The sequence below is a fragment of the Loxodonta africana genome, chromosome 4 (genome assembly GCF_030014295.1).
Source record: "Loxodonta africana isolate mLoxAfr1 chromosome 4, mLoxAfr1.hap2, whole genome shotgun sequence".
Lineage (NCBI taxonomy): Eukaryota > Metazoa > Chordata > Mammalia > Proboscidea > Elephantidae > Loxodonta > Loxodonta africana.
In genome coordinates, this window is record NC_087345.1 from 14,616,691 (window position 1) to 14,638,901 (window position 22,211).

The window sequence follows — 22,211 nt, forward strand, 5'->3', positions numbered from 1 at the left end:
GGCGGGGAGACAGCGCCGCCTCCTGGAATGGAGGTGTTCAAACTTCTATTAGCCAATTGTGACAGCTGCCTAATCCGTGAAACGGGAAAAAATTTTTTTTTTTTTTTTTTTTTTTTTACCCAGTGTCTCAGATTTAATTAGGCATAAAACATACCTCTGTGAGTCAGAATGGACTCGACGGCACACACCAAGAAATTGCCGGGTCCCTCCCTCAATAATTCTGTTCAGTGAGTTTAGGGTGGGCACAGAAAAAAAATTTTTTTTAATTGGGCTTTAGGTCTGCTTTTTAACAAGCCTCCCTAGAATCAAACTTTGACATTGATCCAGTTTCATTTTTCTGAGGGGTGTGTTTACTGGGAGGAATACGTAAGATCTGGAGGCTTATTGGTCTTTTAAGAAGCCCTGGTGGCCCAATGGTTAAGTGATCGGCTGCTAACTGAAAGGTGGAGGTTCCAACCCACCAGCAGCTCCAAGGGAGAAAAGACCCCGAGACCTGCTCCTGTAAAGATTACAACCTAGGAAGCTCTATGGGGCAGTGCGACTCCATCACACGAGGTTGCTAGGAGTGGGAATCGATTCAAGGCACACAACACGGGTCTTTTGGGAAAACAAGCAAGCAGTCCAATGTACTGAAAGGTAGGCTCTAATACTTAAGTACTTCTGTATCAGGCACTTTCTAAATGTGGGTGTGTGTGATGCTCATTTAATCCACAAAGCAACCCATTCAGTAGGTACAATTACCGCTATTTTACAAACTAGGAAATTGAGGCACAGTACAGGGTTGCTGCAAGTATTTCTGGTTGATTTCTAGAAGTGGTTTTATTGGCCAAAAAGAATGCCCATTTAAAATTCTGCTAGGTATTAGCTAATGGCCTTCACAAGAATAATGAAATCATAAGCTTTCACAATAATACATGAGAGTCCTTTTCCCCACACCTTGCATTGGATATTACCCATTATTTTTACCTTTTGACTATATGATAAATGGAAATGCATCTTTTTATAATGTACCCCCATAAATTGTTGACATACACCTTTAGCTAACTGACCATGGATCAGAGGATCTCAGAGTTAGCCAGGCCAAATCCTCATCAAATGTGTGATGGTCACTTAGCAGGGAGTCTCAATCCTCTGTTCACACACCTTGGAGGTGACTGAGGGTGTGTGCACTTCCTCCTGATATAGTCCTTTTCATCTTTGGACAGGGCAAAGTTATATAAAGCTCAAAAACATGCAAAATCAGTCTATGGTGTGAAGTCAGGATAGTGATTACCTTTGAGGAAGAGGCAAGGGGTAATATTTCAGAAGGAGGCAGGAGAGTAGCTTCCAGGGGGCTGAAAAACTTTTCTATGTCTTACCCTGGGTGATGTTTACATGGGAATGTTCATTTTGGGTAATCATCAAACTGTACGTTTATGAATTATGCTCTTTTTTGCACATGTTAAATTTAAGTTTTTTTTTTTTTTTTTAATGTAGGCTAGCTCTACATAACACAGTGGCTGCAGTACTGGGCTCAAACATACCAATGATTGTGAGGGTGATGCAGGACCAGGCAGTGTTTCATTCTGTTGTTTATAGGGTCACTATGAGTCGGAACCAACTCAATGGCACCTAACAGCAACAGCTCTACATAAATGCAAGGGCAGCTAAAGGGTCCAGCCTTGTAAAAATGGTGGCAAGGGGTCATCAAACCTCCTCCAACCTCAAAAGGGGGAAAGAGAATCAAGATCACCAGCCCAAGGCTGATTCCTATGAGGCAAAGGTCAGACATACCTCCACCCTCCAAACTTTTTACCAGTCCTGACACCAACTGTCCCTCCAATGGCACTCTCTACTTCTCTGCTGGGTTTGCTAATTCATTGCAAAGGCCACACAGCACTCACAGATCATACTCATGATTATGGGGTTTATTTAGGAAGTAACAAGTTAAAATTGAGGATCAGGAATGACTGAAGATAACAGTTCTTCAATCAGGACAGCCTCTTCTCAGTCATGCTCACAGGCAGGCCTCTCTCTGGCCCTCCACTCCTTGGCTTGGGCTCTGCCCTCATCAGTCAAGTGTTACAGAGCTCTTTAGCTCCACCAATAAGTGCTAAGGGGCACTCCACTCCACCAATAAGCCTTGGCCAAAGACAATCAGCTCTCCCACTCTGTGAGTCAGCACACCCACTGTAACCACCTTGCTCCATGGGCCAGGAAGCCCACTGCACTGTCTCATGCCTGTCTCCTTGCTCTGTTGCCGCCACTTCTCTACCACCACTTCTCACCATCTTGCGTCGTCTCTGGTGTTACAGCTGTCTAACTTCTAGGTCTAGGAGGTTCTCAGTGCAGGGACCCCATGTCCAATGGACATGCTTCACTCCCGTCTTCTTATTGGTGGTAGTGAAGTCCCCTCTTTTGGCCTCTGGGATGATGCCACCCCCACAAGGGTGACATGGACCTTATTTGCACTATAAGCAAACCATCTAATCCCCTTGGTGGGCCACAAACACCTTATTTGCACAGTCCCACCCAATGATTCTGTGGAAGTTACAGGACCATAGCAAGAAAGGCCATACAAAAGTGATCAATCATACCACAAACACCCGTGGCTTTTAGTTCTTTTGTGGGGTCTTTAAAAAACTGCTGGAACATCAACACTTATGAAGATAGAGAGGGCAATCTTACGTGGAAAGCACAGACATCATGACTCCAAGTGCAGAAATCACACTATTAACGTGAACAAGCACTGGGAAAACCTTAGCCAATTAATTTTGTTTATATTCACTGGGGATTGGAATGTGAAAGTTGGCAATAAAGAAGAAAGATTAATAGTGGGAAAAGATGGCCTTGGTAATGGAAATGACACCAGAAACTGCATGACAGAAATTTGCAAGACCAACGACCTATTCATTGGAAATACCTTTTTTCAACAACATAAAAAGCGACAATACACATGGACCTCGCTGGGTGGAACACACAGGAATCAAATAGACTACATCTGTGGAAAGAGATGATGGAGAAGCTCAATATCATCAGTCAGAACATGGCCAGGGGCTGGCTGTTGGATGGATCATAAATTGTTCATATGCAAGTTCAAATTGAAGCTGAGGAAAATTAAAATAAGTCCACAAAAGCCAAAGTACAACCCTGAGTATATCCCACCTGAATTTAGAGACTATCTCAAGAATAGATTTGACACACTGAACACTAATGACCAAAGACCAGACGAGTTGTGGAACATCATACATGCAGAAAGCTAAAATGGTCATTAAAAAGACAGGAAAGAAAGCAAAGACCAAAATGGATGTGAGAAGAGACTCTGAAACTTACTCTTGAATGTCGAGTAGCTAAAGCAAAAGGAAGAAATGATGAAGTAAAAGAGCTGAAGATTTCAAAGGGCGACACAAGACAACAAAGTATTATAATGACAAGTACAAAGACCTGGAGTTAGAACACCAAAAGGGAAGAACACACATGGCATTTCTCAAGCTGAAAAAAAATTCAAGCTTCGAGTTGTAATACTGAAGGATTCTATGGGGAAAACATGGAACAATGCAGGAAGCAGCAAAAGAAGATGAAAGAAATACATAGTCACTGTACCAAAAAGAATTGGTCAACACTCGGTCATTTCAGGAGGAAGAATATGATCAAGAACCAATGGTACTGGAAAAAGAAGTCCAAGCTGCACTGAAGGCATGGGCAAAAAACAAGGCTCCAGGAACTGAGATGTTTCAACAAACAGATGCAACGCTGGAAGCACTCACTCGTCGATACCAAGAAATTTGGAAGACAGCTACCTGGCTAACAACTGGAAGAGATCCCTCTTTGTGCCCATTTCAGAGAAAGGTGAGCCAACAGGATGTGGAAATTATCAAACAATATCATTAGTATCACATGCACGCAGATTTTAATTCAAAAACCACTGCACCAGTATATCGACAGGGAACTGCCAGGAATTCAAGCCAGATTCAAAAGAGGACGTGAAACCAGGGATATCATTGTTGATGTCAGATGGATCCTGGCTGAAAGGAGAGAATACCAGAAAAATGTTTACCTGTGTTTTATTGGCTATGCAAAGGCATTTGACTGTGTGGATCATAACAGATTACGGATAACATTGCAAACAATGGGAATTCCAGAACGCTTAATTGTGCTCATGCAGAACTTATACACCAACCAAGAGGCAACCGTTTGAACAGAACAAGGGGATACTGTCTGGCTTAAAGTCAGGAACGGTGTGGGTCAGGGTTGTATCCTTTCACCATAACAATTCAATCTGTATGCTGAGCAAATAATCCGAGAAGCTGGACTATATGAAGAAAAATGGGGCATCAAGATTGGAGGAACACTTATTAACAACCTGTGATATGCAGATGACACAACCTTGCTTGCTGAAAGCGAAGAAGACTTGAACACTTACTGATAAAGATCAAAGACCTATAGCCTTCAGTATGGATTATACCTCAACATTAAAAAAAACCAAAAATCCTCAAAACTGGACCAATAAGCAACATCATGATAAACAGAGAAAAGACTGGAGTTGTCAAGGATTTCATTTTACTTGGATCCATGATCAATATCCACAGGAGCAACAGTGAAAAAATCAAACAACGTATTGCACTGAGCAAATCTCCTGCAAAAGACCTCTCTACAGTGTTAAAATGAAATGATGTCACTTTGAGAACTAAGGTGCACCTAAGCCAAGCCATGGTCTTTTCAATCGCCACATATGCACGCGAAAGCTGGACAATAAATAAGGAAAACTGAAGAAGAACTGAGGCCTCTGAAATATGGCGTGGACGAAGAATACTGAATATACACACCATGGACTATTAGAAGAATGAACAAATCTGTCTCGGAAGAAGTACAGCTAGAATGCTCCTTAGAAGAGAGGATAAGGAAACTTAATCTCATTTACTCAGGACATGTTATCAGGAGGGACCAGTCCCTGGAGAAAGACATCATGCTTTGTAAAGCAGAGGGTCAGCGAAAAAGAGGAAGACCCTCAATGAGATGGACTGACACAGTGGTTGCAACAACAGGCTCAAACATAACAATTGTGAGGATGGCACAGGACCAGACAGCGTTTCGTTCTGTTGTACACAGGGTCGCTACGAGTCAGAACCGACTTGATGGGACCTGACGACAACAAAAACAAGGTCAAGGGCAGAGCTACAATTATTCTTTTCTTCTGCCCAGCCCCCTAGTAGCCTGTAAGCATGGACTACAGCAGCAGCTTCCATCTGAGGCTGTCACCCAGCTCCTCTCTTCCCTGTGGACTGTGGAATCAGACAGGCTTCCACTCCTCACCCTCAGTGCCCATTGACTTTGGGCCCTTCTTACTGACTTTGGCAGACCCTCTTCTCCAGCCAAGAAAGTCCACTCACACTGACTCAGGCACGTATTCCCAGTCTAGGATCCAGCCCCAACCCAGCCTCTCGGTCACCACCAGGTCTGGGTCAGTCCCAGCTCCCCGCAGGGGGAGGGCAGGGGAGTCTAGGCAGAGAGCACCTATTTCTGTACCAGGTCAGCCTGTGCTATGGGCCAGGATGCTGGAACATTCTTCCACGAGGGCAACGTTTCTCCAAAACCTTGAAATTCTGTCTTTACATGGAGCAACACAAGCTTGGACTCCAGGCTCCATTTGCTTCTTCATGAACTGAAACTTCTTTTTTCACTCACTTTGGTGACAGAGAGATTCATTTAATTTCATTTAATAGAAAAGAAATATCATAAACAATAAAGTAGCACAAAAAAATATAGTTGCCATGGAACGCTGGTGCCTACTGAGACAGCAGAGCCAGAGGAGGTCGTGGATCTGTGGAACAAGTATTCAGCCTGCGGGACTGAGGACCGGAGGCACCGCCCATACGACACCTCCTGCTGTACCCCAAGCACCAACACAAGGGGTGATATGATGAACTCCAGCTGCTTCTGCCAATGGGGTCTGTCCAATGTGGGTGAGTCTGGGGAGCACCCGAAAGTTTAACATCACCCCTGACATCCCTGATCCCTACGCAGTGCACTGAGAACACATTTCTAGTTATTGCCTGGCCTAGAATCTTGGTTCCTCAATTATGTTATCACCTTTCCATTGCCAACTCAAGGGTGCTGGTGCCTTTTGGCCTCATTATAAGATACTCTCTCCCAGGACCTACTCCACTAGTCTGGCTTAAAAAACAAAAACAAACCCTCAGCCCCTCAGCTACATCCTACTTTCCTGATCAGTGGGTTTCTCCCCACATTCCTAACAAATCTCTTTGGGGTCTTCATTTCCTCCTCCGGCTGACACTCTTCAGTTCATCCAGTTCCTTCTCCATCAGGTGGGATTCAGCAGTGGTCTCAGAGAGCTGAAAGTAAAGCGGAAGGCTGTTATGAAGAAGGACATTTCTGGGCTGTGTTTTGGGTTGCCGAGGCCTTCTGGCATTTCTCTAGCACTGGCAGCCTCCATGATGGGGAAGCCCTTTGTAACTGGGCAGAGTGTAACCACCTGGTGACCCAGGGCCACAGTACTTGAAGAACATTGACAATCTACCCCTTGACATTTTCATCACCTACTATTTTTTTTTTTTTTTTTTACTATTGCATGGCTCTGCATTAAGGAGGCCTCGGAGGGTCAGAAAGGCAGACGTTGGTGACTCTAGAACTAGAGGATTACAGTCTAAGTTGTTCTGGGCTACAGCTCACACAATCGCCATTATACGATTAGGAAAAGAAAACGCTTAAAAAAGAACGTCACTTTCTCATCGGGATCTTTCAGTGGACTTTGGAGTAGAAGGTGGACAACACTAAAGAGAAGGATGGGGAGACATAAAATAGAAGTCAGCTTACTGGGAAATACGAGCTATGAACTCATTGAATTCCCATGTAACATTCCCACAAAGTGACTATGATGCCCATTTTATTGCTGAAGAAACTAAGTCAGAGAGCAGTGAAGTAATTGCCTAAAATCACAGTCAATCAGTGGAGGAGCTGGGCTGGGCACCCAGGCAATTTAAGTTCCAGAATGAATACCCCTAACCACGGCAATGTACACTGTCAATCAACCTTAGCACACCTCTAGGCCCAACAGGTTGCTGCGTTTTTTAAAAGCTTCAAAAACCACCATGAATGCAGAGCGTGCCCTCCCGCAGATCTGTGCCAGGTATGAACTCATGCCTACATGGTATGGGACACCTGCAGTTCTTTAACAGACTGTACCCTCTCCTTGGAATTCCGTCCTCCCAACCTCCATTCCTGCCTTTATCCTTCAAAAGTCTGCTCAAATATTCCTTCCTCTGTGAACCCCTTTTCGGAATTAACTTCTCTCTATCATGGGCTTACACCAGACCCTGTACAGACTCCAACTGTTGCCCTTAATACAGGCATTAGAGTTATGCTACTGTCCACCTCCCCACTAGGCTATGAGCCCTTGAGGACAGGGACTGAGTTTTACCTGTTTTTGTATCGTTGGATTCAGAGTACAGTGCCTGGGCAAGTGGACACTCAAATGGATAGCAGCTGAATGAAATGACTCAAGGTGGGCCTTCCCCAGAAGAAAAGCCCAGGCGTCCCTTCCCACCCACCTCCTCACCATGTCTAGCAGGATGTCCACTTTCAGCCGCAAGAGATTGTTCTCTTCCTCCAACTGCTGGTTCCGCCTGCGAAGGCGCTGAGCCTCCCTCCGGTCCACACCTGCACTAATCCCAGTGTCTGCAGGAAGGCAAGAACTGGGAGTGACAAAGGGGATTTCATTCCACAATCTGCTTTGACAAAAGGGCAGGAAATGGAGCCCACCTGCTATCCACTGGCCATTCTCAAACTTGAGGCTTTGCCCTGCCAGGTTCATGGTGGGTGTTCCGTAGTCAAGGCCCAGTTCAACCTCCCGGGTGGACCGGTCCAGCTGTGGGGAGACACCGCGTGATAGCTTCCAAGGGCCAGAACATGGGCTGTGTCCAGCTCCTTTTGTCCTAACTATACGATCCCAGAAACACATTCCTTTTCTCCAATCACTATTTTGCACATTGAACAATTTTTTTAGAAGGTCAGGAAATCAGATAACGCACAAAAAAACTTTTAAACTATGTGAGAGAAGAAATGTACCATTTTATATAACATATATTTTCAAAAAAAAACTATACATACTGACATTTGTAGAGTGAATTATTTTGTATCTACTGGACAGTTTAAGGGATCCAAATCTATAATTTTAAAAAGTGAAAATCTTTTTGAATGTAGTAGGCCCTTAAATTATCACTTGCTTAATATGATGCAATCTGTGTGCTGAACAAACAACCCGAGAAGCTGAACTATATATGAAGAACGGGGCATCAGGACTGGAGGAAGACTAACAACCTGCCTTATGCAGATAACACAACCTTGCTTGCTGAAAGTGAAGAGGACGTGAAGCACTTACAGAAGAAGATCAAATATGACAGCCTTCAGCATGGATTACACCTCAACATAAAACAAAAATCCTCACAACTGGACCAATAAGCAACATCATGATAAACAGAGAAAAGACTGAAGTTGTCAAGGATTTCATTGTACTTGGATCCACAATCAATGCCCATGGAAGCAGCAGTCAAGAAATCAAACAATGTATTGCATTGGGCCAATCTGCTGCAAAAGATCTCTTTAAAGTGTTAAAAAGCAAAGATGTCACTTTGAGGACTAAGGTGCACCTGACCCAAGCCATGGTATTTTCATATGTATGTGAACGCTGAACAATGAATAAGGAATAATTGACACCTTTGAACTGTGGTGTTGGTGAAGAATATTGAATATACCATGGACTGCCAGATGAACAAACCTGTCTTGGAAGAAGTACAGCCAGAATGCTCCTTAGAAGCGAGGATGATGAGACTTCATCTCACATACTCTGGACATGTTATCAGGAGGGATCAGTCCCTGGAGAAGGACATCATGCTTGGTAAAGTAGAAGGTCAGCAAAAAAGAGGAAGACCCTCAATGAGATGGACTGATACAATGGTTGGGACAATGGGCTCACGCATAACAATTGTGAGGATGGTGCAGGACTGGGCAGTGTTTCGTTCTGTTGTACACAGGGTCGCTATGAGTCGGAACCAACTCGACAGCACCTAACAAGAACATGAAGTGGCAAGGGCATAGAGCTCTGAAGCCCAACTAGTAGCGGCTATTGCTTTTTAATATGTATCAACACAATTTACATATTCATTTACACAACTTCCTTGCCACCACCTCAATCAGGACCAGGTACTGTGGATATAGAGCTGGCTACAACCACCTCTGCCTGCAAGGAGGTTTCACTCCTTCAGGTTAGACCTGGGCATCTCAAAAGGAGGAGCCCTTCAGGTATGTGTGGGATGTAAGGCCTTCTCTAACCATCCCATTTAAGATGAGGACACCCTTCCCATCTCCCTACCCCAGACCTACGCTTTCCTTTTCTCCATAGCAGTTATTACCATTTGATGTAAAGTTACTTGCTATTTAATATATATTCCTATTTGAATATATAAATTTTCTGTCTCCTTCCATTAACACATGTGCATCACAAATGCAGGGATTTGATTGTTTTTTCCTCTCTCCTTAGTCTACTTCTCTATATTCAGTGCCTCTAAGGGTGCTTGGCACATAGCAAGTTATCAGTTAATACCTTCTGAATTAATGAAGAGGGAAAAGCATGGTAGGCAGAGGGACTAGCATGCACAAAGGTGGGAGAGTATGATGTCCCTGTGGCTGAAGCTTAAGGTGTAGAGGGTGGGGGCAGGAAGGAGAGCTGGGAAGAGCCTGTGAGGGGCCTTAGGACCACCTTGTTATGGATTGACTCGTGTCCTCCAAAAAGGTGTGTCAACTTGGCTAGGCCACAATTCCCGTATTGTGTGGTTGTCCACCATTTTGTCATCTGATGTGATTTTCCTATGGGTTGTAAATCCTACCTTTATGATGTCAATGAGGTAGGATTAGAGGCAGTTATGTTAATGAGGCAGGACTCAATCTACAAGATTAGGTTGTATCGTGACTCAGTCTCTTCTGAGATATAAAAGAGAAAAGGGAGCAGAGAGACAGGGGGACCTCATACCACCAAGCAAGAAGAGCCAGAAGCACATGTCCTTTGGACCTGGGGTTCCTGCGCTGAGAAGCTCCTAGGCCAGGGGAAGATTGATGACAAGGACCTTCCCCTGGAGCTGGCACCCTGAATTCAGACTTCTAGCCTCTTAGACTGTGAAAGAATAAATTTCTCTTTGCTAAAGCCATCCACTTGTGGTACTTCTGTTATAGCAGCACTAGATGACTAAGACAACACTCAAGATCAAGGACCTTGTCCCATAGTAATGGGGAGCTAATAAAAACCACTGGTTACCATACAAGGCACTGTAGAGGTTTATTCCCTACCATGGTATACACCTACCTCTGGGGATGTGTCAAACCCTCTAGATGGAGGGCTGACTTCATGCCACTGCTCTTACACTCTGTGATTAGGACATGGGATGTCTCAGAGGGACCATCAGGCACCAGAAATTGAGAGCCTGGGCCTCTGCCTGGCCTGCTTCACTGGATGCCCAACATGGTCAGAGTGGGGCTTCCCCCCCATGATTTTGACTAGGGACTGGAGACAATGGGCTCAAAGACCGAAAGGCCTGGGTGAATGCTCAGCCCTCACAGCCCCACGCCCCTCACCTTCTGTTAAGGACTTCTAGAAAACATCAGGGAAACCAGGCTCCATGACTTCTTGGCTTAGACTGACAGCCTGAGTGTATGAGAGCCACATGGGCAGGTAGGATCACAGCCAACATAAAGTACCCAGTACTTGGTCACAGCTGCTCTAAAGACGTCTCTGTGTGTGTGTGTGCACGCGTGCTCATGCACGCATGCATGCATCAAGGGGTGGAGATGGGGGGGGCCATCTCACAACTAGGAATGGAAATTGATTTGGATGTGGTCTAACTTCAAACTCCTAATTTTTAAAATTTATAGAGACTGTACATTCAAATAGACAGTAGGTCGCTTTGGAAGGCTATCATTTATCCCAATGCTATTGCCATTGCTCCAAACACTGCTGTAACATCTCTTTTGCAACTACCTTTGAAGCCATGGAATATCCTCTGGAATGCCGTTAATGGTGGCAAATTACCATCCTTTGAGAATAAATTTGATTCATGGAAGTAACTAAAATTAATTCCTGGCTAAGCCTTGAGAATAAAGTAGAAGTCAAACTGGATATTGTTTGGGGCCAAAAACCATAGTGAAATTGACTGTCTTATTAGGTTCTTGCACTGGGTCTGGGTATTAGGTTCTTGAACAATGTTGTTGTTGTTGTCAGGTGCTGTCGAGTCGATTCCGACTTATAGCGACCCTGTATACAACAGAACGAGACACTGCCCGGTCCTGTGCCATCCTCAAAATCATTGCTATGTTTGAGCCCATTCTTGCAGCCACTGTGTCAGATCATCTCATTGAGGTCTTCCTCTTTTCCCTGACCCTCTACTTTACCAAGCATGATGTCCTCCTCCAGGGACTGGTCCCTCCTGATAACATGTCCAAAGTATGTGAGACATAGTCTTGCTATCCTTCCACTTAAGAAGCATTCTAGTTGTACATCTTCCAAGACAGATTTGTTCGTTCTTTTGGCAGTCCATGGTATATTCAATATTCTTCGCCAACACTGCAATTCAAGGGCATCAGTTCTTCTTCAGTCTTCCTTATTCATTGTCCAGCTTTCGCATGCATACGAGGCGACTGAAAATACCATGGCTTGGGTCAGGCGCACCTTAGTCCTCAAGGTGACATCTTTGCTTTTCAACACTTCAAGGAGGCCTTTTGCAGCTGATTTGCCCAACGCAATGTGTCTTTTGATTTCCTGCCTGCTGCTTCCATGGGTACTGATTGTGGATCCAAGTAAAATGAAATCCTTGACAACCTCAGTCTTTTCTCTACTCATAATGTTGCTTATTGGTCCAGTTGTGAGGATTTCTGTTTTCTTCTTGAACAATAAAAAACCAGTGCCGTCAACAGGTCCTGACAATTTCCAAATTAGAGTTCAGAAATATGTTTTCACCAATAGCAATGAGATGAGTTAAAAGGATGCCCTGAGGACCACACTTTGCACCAGAGACCAGGCCTGCCACTGCAGGCATCCACTGTGCTGACCACAATCCCAATACTCACAGAGTGAAGGTTGGAGAGAGAAGCTGACTTCCGAGGAGGCGTCTTCTTCGGACTGAACGTATTCCCAAAGAGAGGCATCTTTGGCCTGATGAAGGAAAGGTCAATCACTGCTCCCTTCTCCTAGAGTCAAAAAAAAAGTCAAGGATGGAAAAAACTGGATTAGTGACCTTGTGCCATTTTCCTCAAATCATGGAGACATATACATTTTGCCTCACGGCTTTGTCTGAGTATAAACTATTACCAATCTTGACAATATCTCAAGTGTGTTGACTGCTCACTATGCACCAGGTGGTATGCTAAGACCTTTACATGCAATATCTCATTTAATTTTCATGCAACCCTGGGATTAGTGCTTATTATTATCCCCATCTGACAGGACATGTGACATCTCATCTAATCCTCACATAACCTGGTGATTAGTGCCGGTTATTACATCCATTTGACAGATGAGGTTTAGAAAGACTGAGATCATAAGTGCGAGATGGATTCGAACCCAGGTCTGTCCAGCTCTACCGTGTGTTAACCACTATTGTCCAGTGCCTACACTGCCTGTCTTAAGTTTTGTCACGGTTGGCATCAGCAGATGTGTAGTCTACAGCAGTCAATGCAATCCCTCCTATTCCTGCACACCATAAAAATTACACCTGGAGCAATCGCCCTGCATACAGTCCATTTTAAAGAAATGAAGCCTTGCTGATATTTCACTCCAGACTGCTAACAGTGCCCCCACTAGGTCATATGTCAGCAGGCTGCCTGTCCCGTATGGTGAGGTGTCCGGAGGAAAGGGGGAGGTTCACAACGTGGCAGAGCTGACAATGGCTCCTCATCTATACATCTGCTTTCTGCATACTGCGACCTACTGCAATTCACGAAGGCACAGTTAAATAAATTTACTGACATCACCCAGTTTTTCTCGGGGGGTGTGGGGAGGTAAACTTTTTTTAAATCAGTGTAACAGACCTACAGAAAAGTACACAGATCTTAAGTGTGGCTTGAGGAGATTTTACTACACGCATATACACATACACCTGTGTGATCACCGTCCAGATCAGGATATGGAACATTTCAGCACCCCACAAGCCTCGCCCAAGCCCTTTGTGTCCATGGACTTGTATAGTATGTCCTCTTTTACTTCTGGCTTCTTTGATTCAACATATTTGTGAGATTTCTTTCTTTTTACTCAACATCATGTAGTTGTAGTTTGTTCCTTTGCACTGCTGTAAAATATTCTACTGTTTAAACATACCACAATGTATTTATCCACTTTACTGATGACGGACGTTTGGATGGTTTCCAGTTTTCAGCTCTTTTAAATAGTGCTGCTATGAACATGATTAGCCATGTATTTCAGTACACACATGCACACTTTTCTGGTTCTCTGTGTAGAATTGTTAGTCACGGGGGATTCATACAGTCAGATTTAGTAGATACTGCCAAACAGTTTTCCAAAGTCATTGTACCAGTTTGTACTTCTACAAGCACTGTGCAAAAGATCTTGTTGCTCCACAACCTTGTTAACTTTTGGTATTTTCTGTCTTTTCCTTTTATCCATTCTGGCAGGCGTGCAGTGGTATTGCACTGTTTGTTTAATCTGCTTTTCCCCGATAACTAAATTGAATACTTTTTCACATACTTATTGGACATCGATAAAACCCTCTTTTTTGAAATGTTCAAGTATTTTATCATTTTTTTTTTTTACCTATTTGTCTTTGTTTTCTTATTGATTTGTAAGGGTTCTTTATATATGCTGGATATGAGTCCTCTGTTAGATATATGTACAGCACTGAAAAATATCTTTTCTCAATCTGGGGCTCACCTTTTCTCTTCCTTATTGGTTTCTTTCGACTAAAGAAATTCTTAATTTTAATTAAATCTAATTTATCAATTTTTATAGTGTTTTTGTGTCCTATTTAAGAAATTTTTGTCTGCCAAAGAGCATAATGGTATTATATTAACTTTTAGAAATGTTATCAACTTTCACATTTAAGGCTATGATTCATCTGGAATTTTTGTATATTGTGTGAGATACAGGTCAGGGTTCTTTTTTCCCATATATTACCCAATTTTAACTTAAAATACAGAAATAGCTTTAAAAAATAAGTATATTTTACTTTCTCTTCTAGAGCCACCCTTTAAAATCCTCTGTTCAGCTCTTTTACATCAACATTTCTTCCATTCGTTTTAGCTACTCTACGTTCAAGAATAAATTTCAGAGTCTCTTCTGACATCCATTTTGGTCTTTTTTTTCTTTCCTGTCTTTTTAATGACCTTTTGCTTTCTTCAGGTATGATGTCCATGATGTCTTACCACAACCTGTCTGGTCTTTTTGGTCATTAGTGTTCAATGTGTCAAATGGGATATACTCAAGGTCATACTTTGGCTCTCGTGGACTTGTTTTTTCTTCAGTTTCAACTTGAACTTACATATAAGCAATTGATGGTCTGTTCCACAGTCGGCCCCTGGCCTTGTTCTGACTGATGATATTGGGCTTTTCCATTGTCTCTTTCCACAGATGTAGTCAATTTGATTCCTGTGTATTCCATCTGGTGAACTCCATGTGTATAGTCGTCATTTATGTTGTTGAAAAAAGGTACTTCCGATGAATAAGTCATTGGTCTCGCAAAATTCTATCACGTGATCCCTGGCGTCATTTCTATCACCAAGGTCGTATTTTCCAACTATTCGTCTTTTTTCCAATTTTTACATTCCAATCACTAGTAATTACCAATGCACCTTGATTGCAGGTTTGCTCAATCTGAGACTGCAGAAGTTGGTAAAAATCTTCAATTTCTTCATCTTTGGCATTAGTAGCTGGATTATAAATTTGAAGAACTGTCGTATTAACTGGTCTTCCTTGTACTGTGTAGATATCATCCTATCACTGACAGCACCGTAACTCAGAAGAGGTCTTGACATCTTCTGACAGTGAATGCCATATTGTCCCTCTTCAATCTGTCATCCCCGGCGTAGTGGACCATATGATCGTCCAACTCATAATGGCAATACCAGTCCGTTTCAGCACACTAATGCCTAGGGTATGGATCTTTATGCGTTCCATTTCATTTTTTATGATTTCCAATTTTCCTAGATTCATACTTCATACATTCCACATTTCAATTATTAATGGAAGTTTGCAGCTGTTTCTTCTCATTTTGAGTCATGCCACATCAGCAAATTAAGGTCCCGAAAGTTTTACTCCATCCACATCATTTAGGTCTACTCTACTTTGAGGACCCCCACGTGCCTGTCAGTTTGTTGTACTAGGGGGGCTTGCGTGTTGCTGTGATGCTGGAACCTATGCCACTGGTATTCAGATACCAACAGGGTCACCCATGGCAGACAGAGTTCAACTGAGCTTCCAGACTAAGACAGACTAGGGAGAAGGACCCAGCAGTCTACTTCTAAAAAGAATTAGCCAGTAAAAATCGTATGAATTGCAGCAGGACAGTCTGATATAGTGCTGCAAGATGAGCCCCCCAGGTTGGAAGGCACTCAAAAGACAACTGGGGAAGAGGGTCCTCCTCACAGTAGAGTTGACCTTAATGATGTGGGTGGTGTCAAGCTTTTGGGATCTTCGTTTGCTGATGTGGCACAACTCAAAATGAGAAGAAACAGCTGCGAACATCCCTTAATAATCAGAACGTGGAATGTATGAATCTACGAAGACCTTCAACGAAATGGAGCGATACAGTGGCTGCACCAATGGGCTCAAGCATAACAACAATTGTGAGGACGGTGCAGGACCAGGCAGTGTTTTGTTCTGTTATACATAGGGTCACTATGGCTTGGAACTGACTTGATGGCACCTAACAATAATAACAACAACATACTTAAGAATTAAAAAGGAAAAAGAGCCAAACCCATTACCGTTGAGTAGATTCCGACTCATAGCAACCCTATAGGACAGAGGAGAACTGCCCCATAGAGTTTCCAAGGAGCACCTGGTGAATTTGAACTGCCAACCTTTTGGTTTGCAGCCATAGCACTTAGCCACTATGCCACCAGGGTTTCTTAAGAATGGACTGCCATAAAATCTATCATATTCAAATACGTACAATGGTTTGTAATAATGAACGAATACACTACTTTGTGATGCTCATGGCAACACTGCGTGGTTCAGAAGTGTTTCTTAAGTGTTTTATATGCATAAAACTAAAAAACCAAACCCAGTGCTGTCGAGTCGATTCCGACTCATAGCGACCCTATAGGACAGAGGAGAACTGCCCCATAGAGTTTCCAAGGAGCGCCTGGTGGATTTCAACTGCCAACCCCTTTGGTTAGAAAGGTAAAATATATACTGTATACTAAGACAAACATTTGACTAATTGATACTAAATAAGAACCATATGTACCTGTTCTGTTGTTGTTGTTAGGTGCCTGTTCCAACTTACCTACCAATTTGCCTTAAAGACAGATTTAGGAATGGATCTCAATCGTAACCCAGGGACTGCCTGTACTGTGCCCCTGATCAGAATGATCAGTAGTGGTAGCTGGGAACCATCTAGTTCTTCTGGTCTCAGGGTAGATGAGGCCATGGTTCATGCAGACCACCTGTAGACTAGTTTCTTCTTTGAGTATGGGTTTCCTTCTTTCTCTTGCTCCAGATGAGTAGGGACCAGTAGTTGTATCTTAGATGGCTGCTTACAAGCTTTTAAGACCCCAGTCACCAGTCAACCAACCAACTCATTGCCATCAAGTCGATTCTGACTCATAGCGACCCTAAAGGACAGTAGAACTGCCCCACAGAGTTTCCAAGGAGTGCCTGGTAGATTCGAACTGCCAACCTTTTGGTTAGCAGCCATAGCTCTTAACCACTACACCATCAGACACTACTTACCAATGTGGAACATGAAATCAGGTTTTATATCAAATATTGTTAAAGATAACTCATAGAATGAATCCATCACTATTAGCAAAATATGTATCCAACAAGAACATGAAGAAAAACTAGTATGCTGTTTTCAGTTATGCCGAAATTAATTTCACTAAAATTAATGACAGACATTTAGAAGCTCTTTTAGGGATTTTTTGTGGCGCAGTGGTGAAAAGCTTGGCTGCTAACCAAAAGGTCGGCAGTTCGAATCCACCAGCTGCTCCTTGGAAACCCTATGGGGCAGTTCTACTCTGCTCTATAGGGTCGTTATGAGTCAGAATTGACTTGATGGCAATGAGTTTTTTGTTCTTTTACGTTATACGGCACAGAAATATACGTATATATGATTTGTAAATAAATACAAGGATACTGAGGGCGCGTGTGCTCATGATATTTTTATCAGGTAGGTGTGTGTTTATAATTAAAACAGTTTGGCCCTGGGCACAACAATTCGGGGCTTGAACAAACCAGAATGCTTCCAGCTTGGTGGTGGAGAAGACAGGGGTGGGGACCAGGATGTTGCAGGAGTTTGAAGTGTGCCACCATGTCATCTGAAACACACAGGAAGGCCCTGGGGCATAGTTTCTGCTGGAGAGGAGAAAGGTGGTGGTCATACAGAAGATGGAGGAGAATTAGCCTTATATCTGTAGAGGACAAAACAAGAATGAAACAGAACAATACCCAGGGAGAAAGATATTAACTCAAACAAGAAACGGCAAAGTACCAAACACTAATGAATATCACGGCCTGTATACCCATCATGGGCTGGGCCCTATGTTGTACATATTTTATGTATTTCTTTTATTCCTCGCAGCAACCCTGCAAGTAGGTATTTTCCTATTCATATTAAAGATGAGGAAACTAGGGCTTGGAGAAGATAACCAATTTTCTCAAGGTCCACAGCCAGTGAGTAAAGGAGCTAAGCAAGACTCCTAAGCCCATTAAAAAAAAAAAGACTCCTAAGCCATCCTTCTTCCTAGGTACCATACCACCTCAGGAAGAACTTTCTTACATTCAGAGCTAGCCTGTCCAAAGATGAAAAGGGCTGTATTGAGAAGGAGGTGTAACACCTACTCCCAGAAGTAGTTAAGCAAGTGGAAGACTCCTTGCTGTGTTGCCACAGGGTAAGGATTTAGACTGTCCAATCCCAAGATTCCTTGATCCCATGGTCAGTTGGCTAAAGCAGTATACCAAATTACCCTTGTATAAAAACTTGAAGGGCATGTGATAAGAAGCACCATTTTCATGCTGGATATTGGCAAAATTTTTTAAAAAAGGGTACCATTCAATGCTGGTGAGGAGGTAGGCCTTAGGAAGGCCTGCTTGCAAGGTTAGTCCTTGGCTGGTTCTGGGAACTTGAACTTCAGGAAGGTCCTTGCCATTCCCAGAATTGATAAGAGTGCTCACCGTGCCTAGACTGTACAAACAGCGGTTTATGTTGAACACCTGCTTTCCTTCTGGGAGTTTGGAATCCTGGTATGTGCTAGGCAGAGGGTGCCTAAGGGACCAGGCCCCAATTAAAATTCTATGCACTGAATTTCTAATGAGCTTCCCTGGTAGAGATTTCACCCGTTTTCACAACTCATTGCAGAGGAATTAAGTGCATCTTGTATGACTCCTCTTGCCTGGTTTCCTCCAGACTCAACGCACCTTTTCCCGTTGCTGACTTTTCTTTGTGTCCTTTCACTGCAGTAAATCGTAACTGTGAGTGAGATGATATGCGGTGTCCTGTGAGTCCTCCTAGTGAATCATCAAACCGGGGTGGTCGTCCTGACCCCCGACATAGTGGGGAAAAGACACTTTCATTTACCATTGGTGGAAACATAAGACGTTATAATTCCTTCAAGGGCAATTACACAAAAAGCCTAGCAAAATTTTAAATATGCCTACTTTCTGACCAGCAAATCCATGTCTAGAGATTATTCTTCAGAAGCACTTGTGCATGTTCACACAAATGTTCGCTCTTGTTAATAACAGTGACAAACAAGAAGCAATGCAAAACGTCTACACCAGTGGTTGGTGCAGCCAAATAAACTGGGATACATTCTTATAATGGAATACTAAACAGTCATTAAAAACAATGAGATAGCTCTATATGGACTGACCTGAAAAAACCTACAACATACGCCCTAACTTTAAGAAAATGAGGGGTGCAACAACGTATATAGTATAATTTCATACGAGAAGACACAAAGACAAAAGTGAGAATTTACACATGCGCATAAAAACAACAAAGACCTGGAAGGATGCACCAAGCTGTTTATAGTGGTTAAATCCAGGAAGAAGAGTAGGATAATGAAGTCCAGTGGGACTGCCATTTTTATTTTTATTGTGCTTTAGGTGAAAGTTTACATCTCAAGTTGTTTTCTCACACAAAAATTTATATATACATTGTTATGTGACCCTAGTTGCTATCCCTATAATGTGACAGCACACTCCCTCTTTCCAGCCCAGACTTCCCATGTCCATCCAATCAGCTCCTGTCCCTTTCTGCCTTCTCATCTCACCTCCGGAAAGAAGCTGCCCATTTAGCTAAGAAGCACACTCTTTACGAGTATCATCAAATGAAATTGCCATTTTTTATAGGTAACAGATGGTCAAATAGTGGGAATTTCATAAAATATAATATAATGCTAAATTTTTTATATTAAAGAAATATACTGGTAAGGTAATATTTCATAAGTGCATTCTTGATCCAGAATGGAGGCCCTGGCTAAACACTCTCTGGTCTCCTTCTTCTTCGGCAGTTGGCTAAGCCTACTCCAGCTCCTTTCTTATCACTGCTGGGCTCCAACAACACATACCCAAATGCCAGAAGCCCCGAGATGCCTAACACTTAGGGATGGCACTTTCTTCTTGGGTCTGCAGAATTATTCAAAATACCCAATTCCAAAGAAATCCATGAAACCTAGCTAACCCACCCTGCTTACCATACATAAGCCGTCTCCTACAGCTCCAGCTTGCTGTTATCCTGTCCCCAGGTGCAACCGCCCGTGTGGCCCTGTGTAGCCCAGCGTGGCAGCCTTCTCTCGTTTGGAGCTTTAGTAGCCAAGAGTTCTCCCTTTCATCTATCCGAGGGACTCTGTGTTGTGTCCTGCCATCCAAAGAATCTATCATCAAACCTTGTAGTTAGGTGCTATCGAGTCAATTCCCACTCAGAGCCACCCCACGTGATAGAGCAGAACTGCCCCACAGGATTTTCTAGGCTGTAATCTCTGCAGGATCAGATTGCCAGCTCTTTCTCCCAGGGAGCCACTGGGTGGGTTTGAATCACCCACCTATTAGATAACAGCTGAGTGCTTAACCGTTGTACCACCAGGACTTCTAATATAATTATAAAATACTTCCGGATTTAATGACTTTATTATAATGACAATATATTCACATATTAGTTACGAAAACAAAACAAACAAAAAAGAGATAAAAAGCAGCCCCTCCAAGCATTTGGAGACACTGGAAGAAGAAAAAATAAGCCAAGTTGTTCCTGCCCAAGCCTCCGATGATGCTACAAGCACTATGCCTGAGCACATCACCTGGACACAAGAGACCAGGTTCTAGGCCTGGTTCTGCCCATCAGTTGCTTGCTAAACCTTGGCCAAGTTGCTTTATTTCTCTGGGTTTTAACTAAGGCACTTGACTCATGACCTCATTAATTCTCATAATCTTTAAACCAAGAATTGTCTTCCATGTATCACAGTTGAGGAAAAGGAAGGTCTGGGACTCTGGGGCCTTAGTGTCCCTGGGAGTCCCTGGGTGGTACAAACGGTTAAATGCTTGACTTCTAGCCAAAAGGTTGGCAGTTCAAACCCACCTGGAGGTGCCTCAGAAGACAGGCCAGGCAATCTGCTTCCGAAAGGTCACAGCTTTGAGAAAACCCTACGGAACAGTTCTACTCTGCACACGTGGGATTGCCAGGAGTCAGAATTGATTAATGGCAACTAACAACAACAACAAAGCATGGGCCTGAGGGTCCCAGCTATTTAAAAAGGGCCCAAGGCAGCCTTCTTTTGGTGAAACTCCCTGGGGAGAGAGGGCTCAGCACAAAGGATGTGAAGGCAGAGGAGAACACCTGGGTTCCAACCATTAGTCTGCCGCTCAGACTCCAGCACCTATCCTCTCTGGGCCAAGGCCTCTTCACTTGTAATCAAGGATACTCATAGACCTGACTCACAGGTTGTCATAGTGCTTTATAAAAACCTGTGGCATTTAATCCTCACAACCACCCTGGGATGCAGGTCAGGTAAATATTCCATCTACACATCAGAAAACTGAGGCTTAGAGAAGTCAAATAACTTCCCCAAATCACACAAGAAGGTCATGGAATGAGGCTTCAGCCAAGGTCTACTCCTATCCTCCGAGAATAATAATCACTAACGACAGTGACCCTTTACAGTTTGCAAAGGGTCACAAAATGCATTGCCTTATTTTAATTCTAATAAGAAGGCAAAGGAGTAGTCTTTGATTTTCATCAAATTCTCAAAGGGATACGTGTCTCGCAAAGGGTTAAGACCAGCCAAGCACATGCCTCGGGTCACCCAGGGCTGTCGGACTCAAGGAAGGTTGTAAACAAACGTTCACGTACAATCGGGGGAGGAATTACCGTGCCATTTTACAATCGAGGAAACAGACCTAGAAAAGGGAGGTGATGGGACCCGGCCTCCGCCCCCTTCCTCACGTTCCCCTGGCCCTCCAGCTGCGGGGAGGCCCTAGATAAACTGAGGAACCTTCTCCCGCGGTGCCGGGGCGTCCCACCCCTCCTCTGCCCCTCCGGCCTCGCTGCCCCGGCGGGGCCGAGCTCGGAGACGTACCTGACGCTGTACCAAACGCCACGGTCGAAACCCAGCCGAGACCTCGCTCGAGGACCCCACCAGGGTCCCCCATCAACCGGCGCTCCCACGGCTGCCCGGCCTCGCCACCGCCCGCCCACCGCGCCTGCGCAGCCTCGACCATCACAGAAAGTGGGGGTACCCGGCGCGGCGGGGTCTCCGACGCGTGCCTGCGCGAGGCACCAGAAACTCCCGCAGGCTCCCCGAGACGTATCAAACGGCGTATACAAAGGCAGTGCCTCGCGGAGGCTTTTACATGCCCCATATTATAGGTCGGGACGAGGAGCCATCCTCGCCCTCCCCACAAATCCATTGGTCTAGTCCCTACAGCCCGCGGGGCGGCCCGTCACCGTGGTAACGGCGTCTGGCGGACGCCACCGTGGCGCCGGCGGGCCCATTGT

General features: G+C 44.0%; 1 protein-coding gene across 8 annotated transcripts; it reads right to left on the reverse strand.

Moving 5' to 3' along the window:
- Window positions 1-1,038: 1,038 nt before the first annotated feature.
- CBY1 (chibby 1, beta catenin antagonist) lies at window positions 1,039-21,903 on the reverse strand. 8 transcript variants are annotated; one of them, XM_010599327.3, is made up of 8 exons: window positions 21,793-21,892; window positions 19,915-20,078; window positions 18,635-18,754; window positions 17,453-17,628; window positions 12,112-12,231; window positions 7,759-7,864; window positions 7,556-7,674; window positions 1,039-6,332 (listed from the first exon to the last, which is right to left on the reverse strand). In XM_010599327.3, the coding sequence occupies exons 2-8, from the start codon at window positions 19,919-19,921 to the stop codon at window positions 6,252-6,254; spliced, it is 729 nt and encodes a 242-aa protein (XP_010597629.1). In that variant the 5' UTR covers window positions 19,922-20,078; window positions 21,793-21,892; the 3' UTR covers window positions 1,039-6,251. The 8 variants fall into 8 exon arrangements, with proteins under 8 accessions (XP_010597629.1, XP_064139606.1, XP_064139605.1 ...); XM_064283536.1 differs by lacking the exon at window positions 18,635-18,754 and having other exon boundaries at window positions 17,453-17,572; window positions 21,793-21,898; XM_064283535.1 differs by lacking the exon at window positions 19,915-20,078 and having other exon boundaries at window positions 21,793-21,895.
- Between the last annotated feature and the right edge of the window lie 308 nt (window positions 21,904-22,211).